Source organism: Schistocerca serialis, chromosome 1 (assembly GCF_023864345.2).
Source record: "Schistocerca serialis cubense isolate TAMUIC-IGC-003099 chromosome 1, iqSchSeri2.2, whole genome shotgun sequence".
NCBI lineage: Eukaryota > Metazoa > Arthropoda > Insecta > Orthoptera > Acrididae > Schistocerca > Schistocerca serialis.
In genome coordinates, this window is record NC_064638.1 from 33,872,777 (window position 1) to 33,891,785 (window position 19,009).

General features: G+C 36.6%; 1 protein-coding gene across 1 annotated transcript in view; it reads right to left on the bottom strand.

Moving 5' to 3' along the window:
- Window positions 1-5,257: 5,257 nt before the first annotated feature.
- LOC126461114 (geminin) overlaps window positions 5,258-19,009 on the bottom strand; it is a 42,737-nt gene continuing 28,985 nt past the window's right edge. The window contains exons 4-5 of the mRNA XM_050095971.1: window positions 11,139-11,311; window positions 5,258-6,241 (exon numbers count right to left, since the gene is read on the bottom strand). Coding sequence (XP_049951928.1) covers window positions 6,191-6,241; window positions 11,139-11,311 — 224 coding nt within the window. The 3' untranslated portion in view covers window positions 5,258-6,190. The remainder of the gene's footprint in view (window positions 6,242-11,138; window positions 11,312-19,009) is intronic.

A 19,009-nucleotide genomic window follows, 5' to 3' on the forward strand; every position in this document is an offset into this window, starting at 1 on the left:
ATATTATTGAGTTGGGCAATGAACCCAACCCGCAGCAACAACTGAATTTACCGGAAAACGAACGACGACCGAGCTAAGCACTCGAGTTACGGTCGATAGGGAGCAGAGCGCAACGGAACCGACGATTTGTTTTCTCCGATATGATGACAGTAAGAAAATAGAAAAAGAATTATATCAGGATGTAGATTTTAATATTACCAGTAAAACAAAGAAGATTATTCAGGCTATAACACGAGTTATGATTGGTAGTTACGAAGTGGAAGCAATGTTAGATACAGGAGCAGCAGCAAGTGTCATTTCAATGTCCTTATATAATGAACTCAAACAAATAATGAACATATAAACATTGCCAGTACAGAATTGTCACATTATAAGTGCCACCGGTAACAAATCAAAGAATGTGAAATTTCAAGTGCTAATTAACTTCACATTTTCAAATATACCACTCAATTACAGTTTTCTGGTAGTAGACAAATTAGTTATGCATTGCATATTAGGAATTGACTTTTTGAATGAATATCAAGCAATCATAGATTTAGGAAAAGGGAAATGTCATTTAACCGTAAACCAACAACAACTGACAATAGAGTTAACACAGGGTAAAAACTTAAACAGTAAACAAGGTAAATTTGAATAGTTACATTTTGTGTATCCACCAGCAACAAACATGTGATTTAACTTTTAATGAAGCTGTATCTCAGGGAATTAAACCTAATGATTTATACGAGAAATGCACAGAATCTGAATATCTGACGAAGGAACAACAACTTGAATTACTTGAAGTTTTGCAGCAATTTGCTGACGTATTTGTGGAGAAACCTGGATTTATTAGAGGCTATATGTATGAGATGGATGTTAAACCACACAAAACATACTGTAGAACATATTATAATATTCCTTGGTCAAAGAAACCCAGTTTTGAAAGAGATTGAAAAAATGCAAGCTTGGGGTATCATTGAAAGATCACATTCACCATATTGCAGTCCGATACTAGCAGTTAATAAAGAGGATGGTAGTGTAAGGTTAGTGCTGGATGCACGAGAAATTAACAAAGTTATAAACTCAATCAACACATGACCTATTAATTTGGAAGAACAACTTTTAAAATTTCATAATGTACAGTATTTAACCAATATCGACCTCCGCTCATCATTTTGGCAGGTGAACCTCAATAAAAACAGTCGTAAATACACTGCATTTCTATGTGAGGGACGAAGTTATCAATTTTGTGTTCTACCCTTTGGTCTACGAGTGAGTGCTGGAGTATTTATTGAAGCCTTAGATGCTGTTCTTGGACCACAATTGTTATCGCAAATCACAGCTTATGTTGACGACATTGTCATTGCCACCACTACTTGGGAAGAACATGTAAATCTTTTGAAGCAACTTCTTACTAAATTTTCTGACGCAGGTGTCACTATCAATTTATCAAAGACGAAATTGGGGAGGAGAGAAATCAAATTCCTTGGTCACATCATATCAACTGAATGCATTTATCCAGACTCAAGAAAAATTGATGCAATAAAGAATTTTCCATCGCCACAGAATTGTAAACAACTCAAAGCCTTTCTTGGTCTATCCTCATTCTTCAGGAAATTTGTACCCTACCACCTTTTTAACAGTCCACATCTTCTATCTTTACTCAAAAGAAATAATATTTGGAAATGGACAGAGTTCTGTCAGACAGATTTTGAAGCGATTAAGAATGCTTTAGTTAATGCACCATTGTTATGTCATCCTGACATGAGGTCAGACTTCTGCCTAATAACAGATGCAAGTTCCTATGAGCTCGGAGTATTTTTATTCCAAATTCATGTAGAAGATGAACAAACAGTCATCAAACCTATAAGTTTTGCTGGCCGCATGCTCACTGAATGCGAAAAGTCGTATTCAGTGACCAAGCACGAAACACTTGCCATAGTATGGGCATTTCGCAAGTTTCGCTATTTTCTATGGGGAAAATGTACTAAGCTTTATACTGATCATCAAGCTCTTTCTTTCCTGCTATCATGCAAGTTACTACATTCACGTCTTGCACGCTGGTGTGCATCACTGCAAGAATATGATTTTGATATTATATATATAAAAGGAGAATCCAACATTATAGCTGATGCTCTATCTCGATTGCCACAAGGCCTACAAGAATTTTCAGATGTGACAGAACAAACATCAGATTTCAAAATTTTACTCGTGTATGACGGTACATTTGCACCTTACTACAAAAACATGTGCAGGAAGTTAGCCATATTGCAGGACATATTGCAGACACAAGCAGACATTTTCTTGTGTCTGTGTATGTGTATGTGTGGATGGATATGTGTGTGTGTGCGAGTGTATACCTGTCCTTTTTTCCCCCTAAGGTAAGTCTTTCCGCTCCCGGGATTGGAATGACTCCTTACCCTCTCCCTTAAAACCCATATCCTTTTGTCTTTCCTTCTCCTTCCCTCTTTCCTGACGAGGCAACCATTGGTTGCGAAAGCTAGAATTTTGTGTGTATGTTTGTGTTTGTTTGTGTGTCTATCGACCTGCCAGCGCTTTTGTTTGGTAAGTTTCATCATCTTTCTTTTTATATATATATATATATATATATATATATATATATATATATATATATATATATATATATATATATATATATATATATATATGCTGAGGAATAAGTATATGTTATTTTGTGAAGAATGAATAATGGATAGGTGAGAATGTTATGAGTAATTGAGAATATGTTGAGAGGAGAGAAACTAGATTTGAACGCTATATCACATGTACTCATGGAATACAGAATGAAAGTAGTGGAAAGAATATTATTTATTGAAAGATTGGTATGCCTGAGATAATAAATTATGTGGTGTCTTATATATTCTTATAACTAAAGGTGAAAGTATATATTTATGTGGAAAGAATTATTTACAGCAGCCACTGTTGGCAATTTACCAGAAGATTTAAATCTATAACACTTTAACACTAATCTAATGGGAACTTGTAATGAAATTTTTGGAGTTATGTAGGCTTGACACTTCAGATTGGAAGAATTATTTAAGAGAACATATTTAGCAGTCATCTAATGACGTAATTAAAGCTCATCTACTGAAATGAACTAATGCACCATTAAACAGAAAGGAGAATAAGGAGAAAACAAAACGTCAGTCCTCTGTTGCGGCTCATACTCTCATCCCTCGCTTAGAAAAATTTATACATGTTGATGAAATATTTGACATTATATAGTTCGTGATTATCTGACAGTATGGAGAGACATACACAAATATTTATTTATGAATAGAATTTTACAGGTACCACAAGGTAAATACAGAATGGATATACAGCATGGAACGCAGCAGCAATTATCTAAGAAGATTTATTTATTTACTAAGTAAAACATTTATTTATATTGCTTGATACTCATGAAAGGAAGGAGATGAACTACACAAACTTTATAGGAACATGATTGACTTGAACTCTATACACACTTACCACACTGACGTACATACTTGTAGGATCCTAAGATATTTAGAGGGGCACCGCTCTTAGAAACGGTAATAGAGGGGTACCACTCTTAGAAACAGCAATAGTGGGGACACCACACTTAGAAACGGTATTAGGTACAGGAACTTTTACATTATATTAAGTTAACATGTATTTTATTTATCATATTTTATTTTGTGTAGTCCACTGTAGGGGATGACTTTACTAGTATTTATGAAATAGTTAGCAACCATCCCATGAACTATCCTCCTACAGAGGGCTGTCTTGAAGCTTGAAATATGTGTAAATTTTATTCCAGGAGGCAAGATGAATTTTAAGTTCAATATTCTAGCGAGTTGCCACAATTATCTTCAAATGTTGCAAGTGTAACAAAAGGAACAAAAAAAGGAAAGAAAGAAAAAAGAATGAGCTAACAAATAAAATAAATGTATATTTCAATCTGAATGTAATGTAATTCACACGTCAGCACAATGATATTGAATGTAATGTAAAAATTTACTATATTTTTCATTTAATTCTGTATATGTGCTATATGACAACAATGTAACTATCTCATGTAATGATTAATTGTAAATATTTGTATATTTATGTACTTACTATATCAAGAAATGTATTTTAAGTAGATGTTAATGAGTTGCAAAGGACTTGTGCATGTAGCACATGATTCATATAAATGGAACTGAAAATGCAAAGAAGAAACCAACGTGATGGAACACTGGTCAAGCAATATTTACGTAGTGTCAATATGCTTTGAAGTGTATGGTGTTGTGGAAGCCGGCAGGTCTTCAGGTTGGTGTAAAAGACAATCTCATCACCTGTCGTAGGCAGTGAGGTGTTTCCTGTGACCTCATTGACCATTTAGACCCCGGTAGACGCCACCAAAATTCGACTGCTGGAGATCACAATTTCGTGTTGACACATTGAACAAACTTTGGATTTTCTTCAAGTCACACGCAACAGATCCAGGCAGTACACACACACTCAGAATCCGATACTACGTTTAAAGACATTGGAGCAATATAATAGAAACATTTATTGTTCGAATTAATTCCATTGTAAACACGAATCATGTGAACTGAATTCAAACGCTGTGCTAAGCAACGATAATACACTGAAATTCAAAGACATTAATGTTACGACTCCTAAAGAAGATACACACCAAAAAGACTGTATACAAAGACTGATATGCAAAGAGCATTGTGCTCAGAAATATTTTTGTAATATGTAAATTTCTTATTTTCTCATATATATGTATCCATGTAAATTTTCTATACTGCCACGCTCGCTTGCGGAGCGTCAGTAGAGGAGGCATTGTAATGGTACTTTGACTTCCGCGCCTCCGCCAATACAAAGATATAATTTACGATCGCCCACACAGAAGAGCGCTGCGCCAGCGACCGATTTTATAAATAATTTTGTTTGTCCTTTTACTTTTGCGTAGGTTTTTGTTTTTGTTTTTTAAGAACTAATTGATGACTCTCTCTCTTGTCTTGATACGAAAGACGTGTATTTTTCCGCGCTGTGTTAAATGTGCCTTTGGGTGAAAATTAAAATTACATTACAAAGCGAGGTTGTTTCAATAGCTAATGAGGAGAAGATAATATAGGGAACACTACACCAGGATTAGAGGGACCCACCTGTACTGAGAACAGTAGCAGACAGATTATTCCTCCTAAAATTCAGTGATGGCCAGCAATTCTGTCAAAACTTTATAGTTTTCTCAAGTGGATTTTTCTTTTGACAAAATCAAGTAAAATAAAAGTCCATTGATACATCAGTTTTGTACTTTTCTGATATATTTTCACTCAAATTTCACACATCAATACATAAGACTCATTTTCCAGTCTCTTTCTTTCAAAGGTTACATCAGAAAAGTTGCATCCTTCAGTCATAATTTAATAAATAGTGTGTGCACTCATACAATACACCACTGATGAACCCCAAATCACCTCAGCACATTCCAATTAAAAAGACTTTTCACGTACAGCAATAATTTCAAAACTATTTTCTAATCATCTGCACAAAATAAAAATTGTGCTAATGTGATCATTTACAAAATTACTTCCTGTAAGTAATTATATTCAGATTGGCCGATTTTAAAAGAAATCATTACTGCTGTCATAAAATAACAACCTTTACAATTAACTGTAACTAATGTGACAAATAATAGTGCTTGTATGCCACAAATTCTAAAACAGAAGGATACTTGCAGTCAGTTATGACAAGTGCTTGAAACAAAGACCATAACTTCTCAAATGTTACGCTGTACAATCAGACAAAGTGCTTTGATTGCTGTCATATAAGCTGTCTTGCATTCTGCTAAGAAAATACATGTTGATAACTGCACAGCTTTGTACCTTTACTGTACAACCTGTATTCATGTAAATGTATGCCGAGTTTTTTGGAGCAATTATGCAATAAATAAAGTATGAGAATCACACAAATATGAGATGAAACTGGTTAATAAAACTATCACAACACCAATTAAATAATACACCACAATGATCATCAGAAATTAAAAGAATGTGAACAACTATCTTGATAAGCTATTAGCTGAAACTTAACGAGTTCATGACAATCTTTACATAATGCAAACATTGCAAATTTAGAGGAGCACTTATTAATTTCAGTGTAAAGTAGGCAGCAAATCAAGACAGTGTTACAGTCATGTGAATAACTCCATGATCAGGTAAAGTCTTCTTTTCTCCTACTGGTCGTCATCTTCAATTGAAACATTACCACTGTCATTGATTATTTCCTGAAAGAACAAATATTTAAAATGTAGCCAATGTTTTAATCTGAATTATAGATAACAAACTTTCTCACAGGGAAGATGTACAATTATTATATTTAATCTAGTGCAGTGTTACTGGAGGCCACAATTAAATCATGTGTGGATATCTAAACTACATTGCATGTATTTCACAGTGGGGAGAGAAAGAGAAAAAGAGAAAAAGAGAGAGAGAGAGAGAGAGAGAGAGAGAGAGAGAGAGAGAGAGAGAGAGGGAGGGAGAGAGAGAGAGAAAAAACAAGTTTTAAGTAAGGAGAGAGTGTTTTCTGTTCCCAAATCCAATTGTCTATGAGACACGTAATTCAGAATCTACATGACCTGACATCAAATGTGAAGCACCTTGAAGACACGATCGGATATCAGTGTAATGTTGTACATGTGCACACCACTAGCGACTATGTAAATGATTTAGAGTTGGAATTCTCTGTGACATCTAAAATGACCACCATAGTGCATTCATGTTGTTCATGTTTAGTATTATTATTATTATTATTATTATTATTATTATTAGGCCTGGTAAGATATAAAAGGGGTGTGAATATCAGATGTTGAATGATAACTGAAGGGCATGGAGATGTCGTGTGATAATGTGAGACAGCATTACCGTCACCTCACAGAGTTGGGTTGAAAGGTCCCTCACTGTGGATCTCCATTTGGCCGGTTGGTCAGACCATCCAGACCTGTGGGCCATTCAGTGACAGTGTCCTGATGCTGGATGCATGGGAACACGAGGGCAGACATTCTCATAGTCGAGGTCTCATGTTTGATCACCACAAGGGAGGAATGCCATAGTGTGCACCAAGCATGTCCCCTTAAGATCTGCACCTGCCATCCAAAAAATGGACTCCTCACAACATTGTTTTGGATAAGCACAGCCGTATTACTCCTGGTGCCATAGTTTGGGGAGCTACTGAATAAGACTTCAGGTCACAGCTGGTAGGAACTGATGAAATTCTGATGGGACAATAGAACATCACGAACACCGTGCATACTGGATTTTCTTGTGCGACGGTATTGTAATGTCATATTTCAACAGGACAACGCTCATCCACAATGGAACACGTTTCTATGAACTGTGTGAGGTGCTGAGGTGATCATTTGATTAGTGAGATCCCTAGATCTGACCTCAAAGAAAATGTGTGGGACAAACCAGACATCAACTCTGTTCCAGAGACAGTATCCCCGACATCAATGATAAGTTATATATTTGTGGGCCAGCTTGCTTCCCTACAGTACATGACAGTCTTATGACATGCTTCACAACTGAATCTGTGCAAGAATCCGGGCCAAATGAGGTAAAAAAATTGTGGTAAGGTCTTATGGGACCAAACAGCTGAGGTCATCAGTCCCTAAGCTTACACATACTTAATCTAACTTACACTAAGGACAACACACACACACACACACACACACACACACACACACACACACACACACACACACACACACACACACACACCCATGACCAAGGGAGGACTCAAACCTTCAACGGGGTGAGCTGCGCAAACCGTGACGAGATGCCTCAGACCGCACGGCTGAGGTCCAATATCAATCCAATAAACAAGCTTTTACATCAAGTTTTTTGTAAATTTGATTTGATTTTCCAACTGATGAAATAACATCACATCCCCTCTCAACCTGTGAAGTTTCATTTCATTTACTCTCCCATTTCTGTGTGTTTTACTCTTTTCCAGGCAGTGTAGGAACCAAGACAGAATTTAAGCGTAAAAGACGAAAAATATCAGATTAAAAAAGGTGTAACACAGTGATGCAGTCCCTCGCTCTTTCTGCTCAATCTACACATCTAAGAAACAATGATGGAAATAAAAGACAAATTCAGGAGTGGGGTTATAATATAAGGTAAAAGAATATCAATGACATGATTCACTGATAATATTGATATCCCCCATGGAAGTGAGAAATAACTGCAGGACATCCTGAACTGAATGAAGCCTAATGAGCACAAACTGTGGCCTGAATGTAAAGTCATGGAAGACTACAGTAATGAGTAGCAGCAGATTAGCCATAAATTTAATATAAAAACTGACCACTAAGTAGTCAAAGTGAAGAAATTTTGCTTCTTTGGGAGTGAAATCACATGTTCTGACAAAGCAAACACACAAAAGGTGAAGAGGCATAGGAAAATGGTGCATCCCTGGCCAAAACAAGTCTACTAGTAGTAAGCATAGGCCTTAACACAAGGAAGAAATCTCCGAGAACATATGTTTTGAGGGCAGGATTGAATGATAGTGAGTCAGGGACTACGGGCAAACCTAGAATGTGGTGCTATGAAAGGATGTTGAAAAATAGGTATACTGATAAGGAATTCGCTGCACATAAGGAATTTTCTGCAGAACTGAAGAAAGGAACACATGCGAAAGCACTGATAAGAAATGGGGCAGCATGATACGTACTGTGGAAGTTTTTCCCTGATGTCTTCACACATGCCCTAAGAGAGCCGTACAGGGTGGTAAATACTGTAGGGGAATAGAAAGCATCCAAAAAATAACTGAGGACATAGGGTGAACATGAAGAGGTTTGCACACTATGAATTAGTGTGCAGTTTGCAACCAACTAGTCAAAAGACAGGTAGGGAGGTGGGAGTGGGATGGAAGTGAGAGAATGAAAAGGAGAAGAAGAATTAGTTGTTAAGAGCCTTTTTTTTTTTAAAAAAAAAAAAAAAAAAAGAAGATAAAAAGCATACAGTGGTTACAGAATTAATAGGACACTTGACAGCAATTGACACAAACGTTTCTCCAGATGAACACTGATTAACATCAATACTGATCATTTCTGCTGAAGTGATACTTTTATGTGAAGTACAAAGAGTTAAACTCAACATATATTAAGTCAACTTAACAATCCTTTATTGCCGAAGGACAAAAACTGTCTGAAGATCTTTAGCTTTTTGCTCTGAAAGGACTAACTGTAGGGCTTATGTCTTTGGAAAGTGTTAGGATATTCCTAATGTGTTCTGGTACACAGCCTTGTTGGATCTGAAGGTTGTATGTGGCCAAATTATTGTTCTAAAATGGACAAATGTGAAAGTTTCTACAGATATCTGCAGCAGAAAATAAAAGTTAAGCATAAGTGAATCAAAGAAATAATTTCAGACACGTTGCCACTTCCAGTGCACAAACAGTAATCCTGAATCACATGACCAAGAACACCAGATACATTACTTCCACTTAGTATATATTATAGACTAGGAATTGTTCTCTCCATGATCTTGGTGTAGTGTTACTATTTCAAAGAGCGAGGTTTTAGATTTTAGTTATGCTTCATGCATGTAACATGTGCTGTTGCTATATACAGTCTCCTCTCCATAAGTGCAGGAAGTTAATGTATAGTTGTTATTTTTAATCATGGGAACAAGGAAAATACATTTACACAGTGTAATAATTAAGATTAAAGTAAGATGTTCTTGAAAATGAGCATTTACAATAGGAACTTGGCATGGGGAATGTCAAGAGCTCTTTCTGCCTCCCTCAAGGCACTGCAGTGGTAAAGACAGTCTGAATGGTTTTATATAATCAAAATAGAAGCCTTGTTTTTAGAAATTACGTAATACTACTACACAATACTAAGTAAGGTTAGTAACTACCAAAAACAAATCAATATCAAACAACTTCTATCAATACCTCCACATATTGCAATATCCACAGAAATATCAACTTAAATTGCACATTGCTTTCAAATACCTACTGAACTAGCTGCATAGTATTTAAAAAGAATCCTACAGCTCACGATACAAATTCAACAAAAGTAAGGTGAATCAATTACATATTATCATGCATTATGTAAGTGAGATAAAAAATTGGCTAGTGTCTAAGATTTTCCTACTTGTGACAGAACTGAACCCACTTAACTAAAAAACTACAGATACTGCAATCTAGGCTGTAACATCCCTCCCTGGCAGTGAAACAATGCAACTGTTTCATGTCAAATAGAAGGTCACAATCAATGATCAAAAATAGCTGCTTAAATAGTGACAGACTTATCCATTTCTTCACTTACTACAGTGGGTAATTCACACAGAACAGCAGCTATTGGAGTCAAAACCCATAAAGGGATACTGAACTACTGAGAAGAATCTTATGTTTCTAATTACTTGTGAAAGCACAGAAACAAGATATCTTGAGGGCAATTCAATGAAAACTGACTCATCCTGAACATAAGGCACCAAGAGCAGATGGGTGGAATAACAAATGAAAAATCAGTGTTTCACACAGCAACTGAAATGTTAACCCTGTGTCTGATTTCTGCTTCAGCATGTAACCAGTTTGAAGTTTTTCTACCTCCCTTTCAGTCTCCCACTCTTCTGTCACCATTTCCTCTCTGACTTTTCATTTCTCTCTTATCTTTTACATTTTACGACGTCTTTTACACAGTCTTGTGTTTCTTTCACACTTTTATCTTTTTCAACATTGGGACTCATTCAACATCACGAGAGTTCCTCAAAATTTCCTGACTCCCAGTAAATTCAATTTGCCTAAGAATTCCTCACTATCCAGACCACTTGCCACCCTGTCGTTTACTGAACCAGCAGTCAATTGGTATTTCAAATTTTATCATTTGAAAGTTATGTATTTTCTGGCCAACTAACATGTATATTGATTACAGTTTCATCACCAAACAATGGTCTATCAAGTGGAAAGTTGGGACTATAATTTTACAGCAGCCGAATTTCCACAGAGAATCTGTTTACACCCACATCCAGCCTCCTACAGCTGAAAAAGGTGTGAATTTTCAGTTCCTTCTTTCTCAAATAAAAACTTTTGTCTACTTGGTGCTTTACATACATAACACTTCTGACAACACAACTTTCATTTTCAATGCATATTATACAATTTATCATCATTACCTTGAAAGTATCAACCAAGGTCTTAGTTTCTTCCAACATCGCTTCACACACTTCTTTCTCCTCCTCCAGAATAGATATCTTCTGGTGCAATAACTCGTTCTCCTTTAAAGCATCCTCAAGAGCTACACGCCTCCTCTCTGCCAGTACCTTCCAGTAATTTTCACTGGGTTCCTCTGAAACAGAGATTCCATAAATAATAATATTGATGTCTTCTTGGAAAACGAGTTTAAACAGGCCTTTACAATTAACAGTGAAATTATGTGGTAACTTATCTACTTGAAAAGGATAGCGGTGAGAGTTCAAAAAATAATAAGAAGTTCAGTTATTCAAAATTAAATACCACACAATAAACTAAACATGAATGAATTTTAGTACTTTGATTATTGATGTAATGCAGTTTTGTCTTAAAACAGATGGAACTACAGCTCAGAAATGTTTCTGAATAGTTATGTAGTTAATTTCAAGTGACTACTACGTAAACAATGCAGTTTCTCAATTCTCAGCTAAGAATGTCCACTGTCTAGTCTGTTTGTGCACACAAGAGAAATGGTGCCGTTACAGAAATGATACATTAAACCATTATTTTCGGTCTCAATTTCAGATTCAGATCTTTTGTGCAATTTCTAAAAAGTAAGTAGCAAAATTAAATGACAAAGTCCTTGTTGGCCGAAAGCAAACTTTCGGACAGTATTTTTGTTGTGCCTTTCTGCGACTCAGCATCTCGGATTTTTCATTGTATGAAATTAAATGAACAGTATATTATTACCAAAAGGAGAGAATTAATGTTAAACTAAAAGCTGGTCAAATAAATTAATAGGAAGCTTTTGTAGTAGAACATTAAAAAAACCTTGAAAATGAGACCTACAGAGAAACTTACCATCCAAATGGTAGACTTCACATTTTTCATATTCAATGACAAAGTTTCTTGGTAATCTGCACATATTTCATGTTACATTATACATCAACATGTAATTAAGAATATAAAATTTGGACTACCAAATTGGTTAAACCATACAGGAGATGCTCCAAGTCTGATACCTTTAGTGTATCTATCTCCAACAGCTCCAATGCTTTGGAGACTGGACAAAAGCTTCAACTCCAACCAAGAACTTCAAAAGCTGTCTTTCAGTAGAGGGCATTAGGTATAAACTGAGTCTAGGATGAAAAGTTTTAAGAAAACCAATATTGTGCTACTGACAGGTATCAGTCACAGGAGGAGAATGTCTTAACTGGTACATAACACTTTTGGGTGCAATGACCACGTAACTAAAACTTTTAAGCCATGCGCATGGATTAGCAATATGACCTGTGATTTAGGCTATTTTGGGGAAGGATCCTGGAAAAAAGGATCATATAATAATAATAATAATAATAATAATAATAATAATAATAATAATAATAATAATAACCCCCGTGGAGGCCCGGGAAAAGAATAGGCCTCCGATATGTTCTGCCAGTCGTAAAAGGCGATGAAAAGAACAAACCACTAATAGGGCTAACCCCCCTTTTAGTGTGATTAGTTGGTTCATGACAGAACTAAAGAAGCCTCGGACAAGCGCCGTCAAGGTCGGGGACGACGCTTGAACCCTATACCCACCCACAATGGTAACGACACTGCTAGCCAACTGGAAAATGATTTAAATCCAAATAGAGGTGTTTTGCAGCATATGCTTCCTGCAACCACCCTAGAAGGAAAACAAATACAGAGGATGAGATGGTCAGATGAAGTTAATCGACATCTCATGTTCTGTTATTACCAAGCAACAAACCTAGGAACCAACACAACTGGATACAGATCACAAGTATACACAACATTTATTACCAGATACCCAGAATTAAAATTTTTAACAGAACAACGACTAGCTGATCAGATCCGTGTAATAATCAAAAATAACAGGATACCCCAGTCAGAATTACAAAACATCAAACAACAAGTACAACAAATACTGGAACAAAATAATGTGCAATCAGAAGAAGAAGAAAATACAGTAACGGACTCAAACATCCCAGAGCAAACAAACAAAGAACAACACGCATCAATTAAACAATCAGAGGAAAACGAAATCTTAAGACAGCCACCAGAACAAGCACAAATAGAACACGAAGTGACACACATGTTAGATATAGAAGAAAAATTTCAGCTGACATATATAGAATACAAAGACAGAAATACAGACATTAGACCATTCTTGCAAAGACCGCCAAATAACCCACAAGTCGAAACAACAATAAAAACTATCAACACAATCATACACAACAAAATAAATGAAAACAACTATGGAAGAGTTACAACTACTGGTTTATATAGGAGCACTCACTACACTAAATATACACACTAGGCAGAGATCAGAACCAACCAACACATAGAAGAAACCCACAAAACCAGCATGGCAACACAGGCTACAGATCAGAATAGAAAAACTGAGAAAGGACATCGGACAGCTAACACAATTTATAAGAAATGAAATGTCAGGAAAAAAAAAAAAAAAGAAGGTTAGGTAAAATCTCACAACAAGAAGCGATAGAGCAATTAGATGAAAAGAAACAGAAAATACAAGCATTGGCCAAACGACTTAGAAGATACAAAAAAAGTGAAAATAGAAGGAAACAAAACCAAACATTCAACACAAACCAAAAGAAATTTTATCAAACAATAGATAACACACACATTAAAATAGATAACCCACGAAACATAACAGACATGGAACACTTCTGGAGCAACATATGGTCAAACCCGGTACAACATAACAGGCATGCACGGTGGATACAAGCAGAGACACATCCAAGATGATACCACAAATGCCTGAAGTGATAATTTTGCAACATGAAGTCACCCAAGCAATTAATTCTACTCACAATTGGAAAGCCCCTGGAAAAGATAAAGTAGCAAATTTCTGGCTAAAGAAGTTCACCTCAACACATTCACATCTAACTAAATTATTTAACAGTTACGTTGCAGACCCATACACATTCCCTGATACACTTACACATGGAATAACTTATCTGAAACCTAAAGATCAAGCAGACACAGCAAACCCAGCAAAATATCGCCCCATAACATGCCTACCAACAATATACAAAATATTAACTTCAGTCATTAAACAGAAATTAATGACACATACAACACAGAACAAAATTATAAATAAGAACAAAAAGGCTGTTGCAAAGGAGCACGAGGATGTAAAGAGCAACTGATAATAGATGCAGAGGTGACATATCAAGCTAAAACTAAACAAAAGTCACTACACTATGCATACATTGATTACCAAAAAGCTTTTGATAGTGTACCCCACTCATGGTTACTACAAATATTGGAAATATACAAAGTGGATCCTAAATTGATACAGTTCCTAAACATAGTAATGAAAAATTGGAAAACCACACTTAATATCCAAACAAATTCAAATAATATCACCTCACAACCAATACAGATTAAGCGTGGAATATACCAAGGAGACTCATTAAGTCCTTTCTGGTTCTGTCTTGCTCTGAACCCACTGTCCAACATGCTAAATAATACAAATTATGGATATAATATTACTGGAACATACCCACACAAAATCACACATTTGCTATACATGGATGATCTAAAACTACTGGCAGCAACCAATCAACAACTCAACCAATTACTAAAGATAACAGAATTATTCAACAATGATATAAATATGGCTTTTGGAACAGACAAATGTTAGAAAAATAGCATAGTCAAGGGAAAACACACTAAACAAGAAGATTACATATTGAATAACCACAGTGACTCCATAGAAGCGATGGAAAAAACAGATGCCTATGAATATCTAGGATACAGACAAAAAATAGGAATAGATAATACAAATACTAAAGAAGAACTAAAAGAAAAATATAGACAAAGACTAACAAAAATACTGAAAACAGAATTGACAGCAAGAAACAAGACAAAAGCTATAAATACTTATGCCATACCAATATTGACCTACTCATTTGGAGTAGTGAAATGGAGTAACACAGACCTAGAAGCGCTCAATACACTTACACGATCACAATGCCACAAATATAGAATACATCACATACATTCAGCAACAGAAAGATTCACATTAAGCTGAAAGGAAGGAGGAAGGGGATTTATCGACATAAAAAACCTACATTATGGACAGGTAGACAATTTAAGAAAATTCTTTCTAGAATGAGCAGAAACTAGGAAAATACACAAAGCAATCACTCCTATAAATACATCGGCTACAACATTGCAATTTCATAAACACTTCTACAACCCTTTAGATCACATAACATCAACAGATACGAAGAAAGTAAATTGGAAAAAGAAAACACTACATGACAAGCACCCGTATCATCTAACACAGCCACACATCGATCAAGATGCATCCAACACATGGCTAAGAAAAGGCAATATATACAGTGAGACGGAAGGATTCATGATTGCAATACAGGATCAAACAATAAACACCAGATATAACAGCAAGCATATTATTAAAGATCCCAATACCACAACAGATAAATGCAGACTTTGCAAACAACAAATAGAAACAGTAGATCACATCACAAGCGGATGTACGATACTAGCAAATACAGAATACTCCAGAAGACATAACAATGTAGCAAAAATAATACATCAACAGCTTGACTTACAACATAAACTTATAAAACAACACGTTCCCACATACAAGTATGCACCACAAAATGTACTGGAGAATGATGAATACAAATTATACTGGAACAGAACCATTATAACAGATAAAACACCACCACATAACAAACCTGACATCATACTCGCCAATAAAAAGAAGAAATTAACACAACTAATCGAAATATCCATACCCAATACAACAAATATACAAAAGAAAACAGGAGAAAAAATTGAAAAATACATACAACTGGCTGAGGAAGTCAAGGACATGTGGCATCAGGATAAAGTTGACATTATACCAATTATACTATCAACTACAGGAGTCATACCACACAATATCCACCAGTACATCAATGCAATACAGCTACATCCAAACATATATATACAACTACAGAAATCCGTAATTATTGATACATGTTCAATTACCCGAAAGTTCCTAAATGCAATATAACATATACCGTACAGTTAAAAGGAAGTCACACTTGATCAAGGTCCGCGTCACTTTTCATTTTTGACCAGACATAACGTCTGAGAAAAGAAAGAAATAATAATAATAATAATAGAGGTGGAACATTACTTTAATTATACAACAGAGGATGTCATCAGGCATATTGCTGCAAATTGCTCCTCACGTTGCCATGGAAATAATTTCACCCTTTGAGCGGTATGGTAAGCCACAGATGAAGTATTCAGTAAAGAAGGACATTCACAGACATGACACATGCGTTGGTCACAAGCTAGTTGTAGCAACAATGACTACTAAAACAAAGAGGGGGGGGGGGGGGGGGGGAGGGGGCAGCGAAGTAGGAAGATTTACATGTTTCGTAAGTTAGAGGGGCAGTCGTGTCACATCTCACAGAGGAACTCAAAGCACATACCTGTGGATAGGAGCATGAACAACTGTGGCTCAAGTTTAAATGAAAAGTTTACCATGCATTGGATAGATATGTAAACTCTGACATAAACCCCGGCCGCTGCAGAGACTAAGATTGAGTCATTCACCTAAGTGGCCAATAAAATTAGCTGCACCTCATAATTCAAAGTATGATCATCTGTGTGATATGACAATGCTGTAGGATGCCGAAGTGTCTGGAGTAAGTGTTATATTCAGACTGAGCTGTTACAATGCCATATCTGCTGGTGGTCTATTGGTGTCATGCAACGTAAACAAGTCGCAAGTTCTAATCCACTCCTTCCTTTAATTTTTTTGCACTGCATTGAGGCAGTCAGCGAAAGATATCAGTCTGATGGAACCTCAAAGATAGTTTGCTTAACCCACCAGTAATAGCAGAACTTCCCATGAAAGGGTTCTGGGTGCTTCAAGATCACAACAGTTTACACTCTACAGGCATTTCAGCTTAAGATGAATCTAATGAGTGATTTTTTTTTTAACTGACTTACATAATTACAAATGCTGTTCATAAATAGCTTAAATGCTGTATTTCTTCCATATAAGATTGGTTTTTAAAAATTTTGTAATTTAATATACAGTGTGTCTCACGAAAGATGCCCAGGAGGGGTCCCCAGGTCACATGGCACGTTTGTCGGCTATTGTCACTGTGTACGATGGTTGTTGCTATGCGTAGTTCTCGTACACCAATACTTTGTGCATGCCCTCCTACACTGTACAACTGAGTGTACTGGTGTTTTCTCTTGAGTTAATATATAAAGTTTAATTGCTTCAAATATTGTTGGTACACTTCATTATTGCAACTGCACCGAGTCCAGGGCTTTCCCTGCCTGTATGTCGCTGGGCCTGACCCTCAGACACAAACACTATGTGCGTGTCTTCTATACTGCGTGACTGAGGTTCGGGTGTGTTGTTTTGAGTTTCCGGCGTAGTTTCCATTTAGTATGGTATACATGAAGGATCAACAAGTGTTTCTTGTGATGAACTATGAAAAAACAGAATTCAAATGTCGGCCTGAGTTAATATGAAAATTCCTCAGTGTGCAGGCTCCCAGTGATTGAACAATATGAAGATTAGTGAAGAAATTTCAAGAGACTGGATCTGTGTTAAACAAACGAAGGCCTAAAGAACCTAGTGTTTTAACCAAAAATAAATTAGAGGAGATAGTGGAGGCCTTGGAAAGAAGTCCAAGAAAATCTCTGTGCCGTTTGTGTCAAAATCCATATGCCACACAGCTGTGCGCAAACTGGAACCATATAACATAACAGCAGTGCATCAACTGAGGAACTCTGATACTGTTACTCAACATTGTTATTGCAACTGGCTGTTACAGTCCGTGCACGATGGGGAAGTTGATCTTTAGATGCTTTTTCTCCTGATGATGCATGGCTGAATTTGTCAGGATACGTAAATTCTCAGAATAATTGACACTGGAGCTCCAAAAATCCTCACGAATTACATCAACAACTTCTGCATAACCTGAAAACAGAAGTGCGGTGTGCAATTAGGACAAGACAAATTATTGGAGCAATCTTTTCCCACAAAACAATATGCTGTGACAGGTATGTGATGATGTTCGGTTTATGGGGCACTCAACTCCATAGTAATCAGCACCCATACACATTCCCGGTCTGTACACAGTCCAATCTAGCCACTTTCATGAATATTGATAGAATGATGAGAACACAAACACCCAATCATCGGGCAGAGAAACCCGGCCAGGAATTGAACCCAGCGCCCTGTGATCTAAAGATAGCAACGCTAGCCACTGGACCGCGAGCTGCGGACTGACAGGTATGTGAACAATATATTGCGCCCTTTTTTCCGAGAACTAATACTTAGCAACAAGCGATATGGTTATTTCATGAAGGCAACACAAGACCACACATTGCCAATGCTTCTACGACAGCAATACAAAGTGTTTTTGATGATAGGATAGTTGACTCACCTCCTTGTTCTCCAGATCTACTGTAAATCCGTGTGATTTTTATCTTTGGGGAATGTTAAATATGTAACCAATCCCTACATGCTCGAAGAGTTGGAAGACAGGGTTCAACTAGTCATTTCCCTGATTTTGACACCAAAATTTGTCGGGTGTTTGTAATGTGTTCAGGAGATGTCAGGCTGCTCTTACGACACAGGGACACCATTTTGAGCACCTACTGTACCTTACGCTTAATTCAGGGGAATCGCATGCGCAGTTGACTACTGGCAGATTAGTGTCTGTGAGTCAGGTGCTGCAGTGGCCGATGGACGCAGTGGCTGCGGCCGGTGGCCATGCTGCGTGACCCGTCCCGGGTGTCTTTCATGAGACACCCTGTAGCAGGATATTGCATC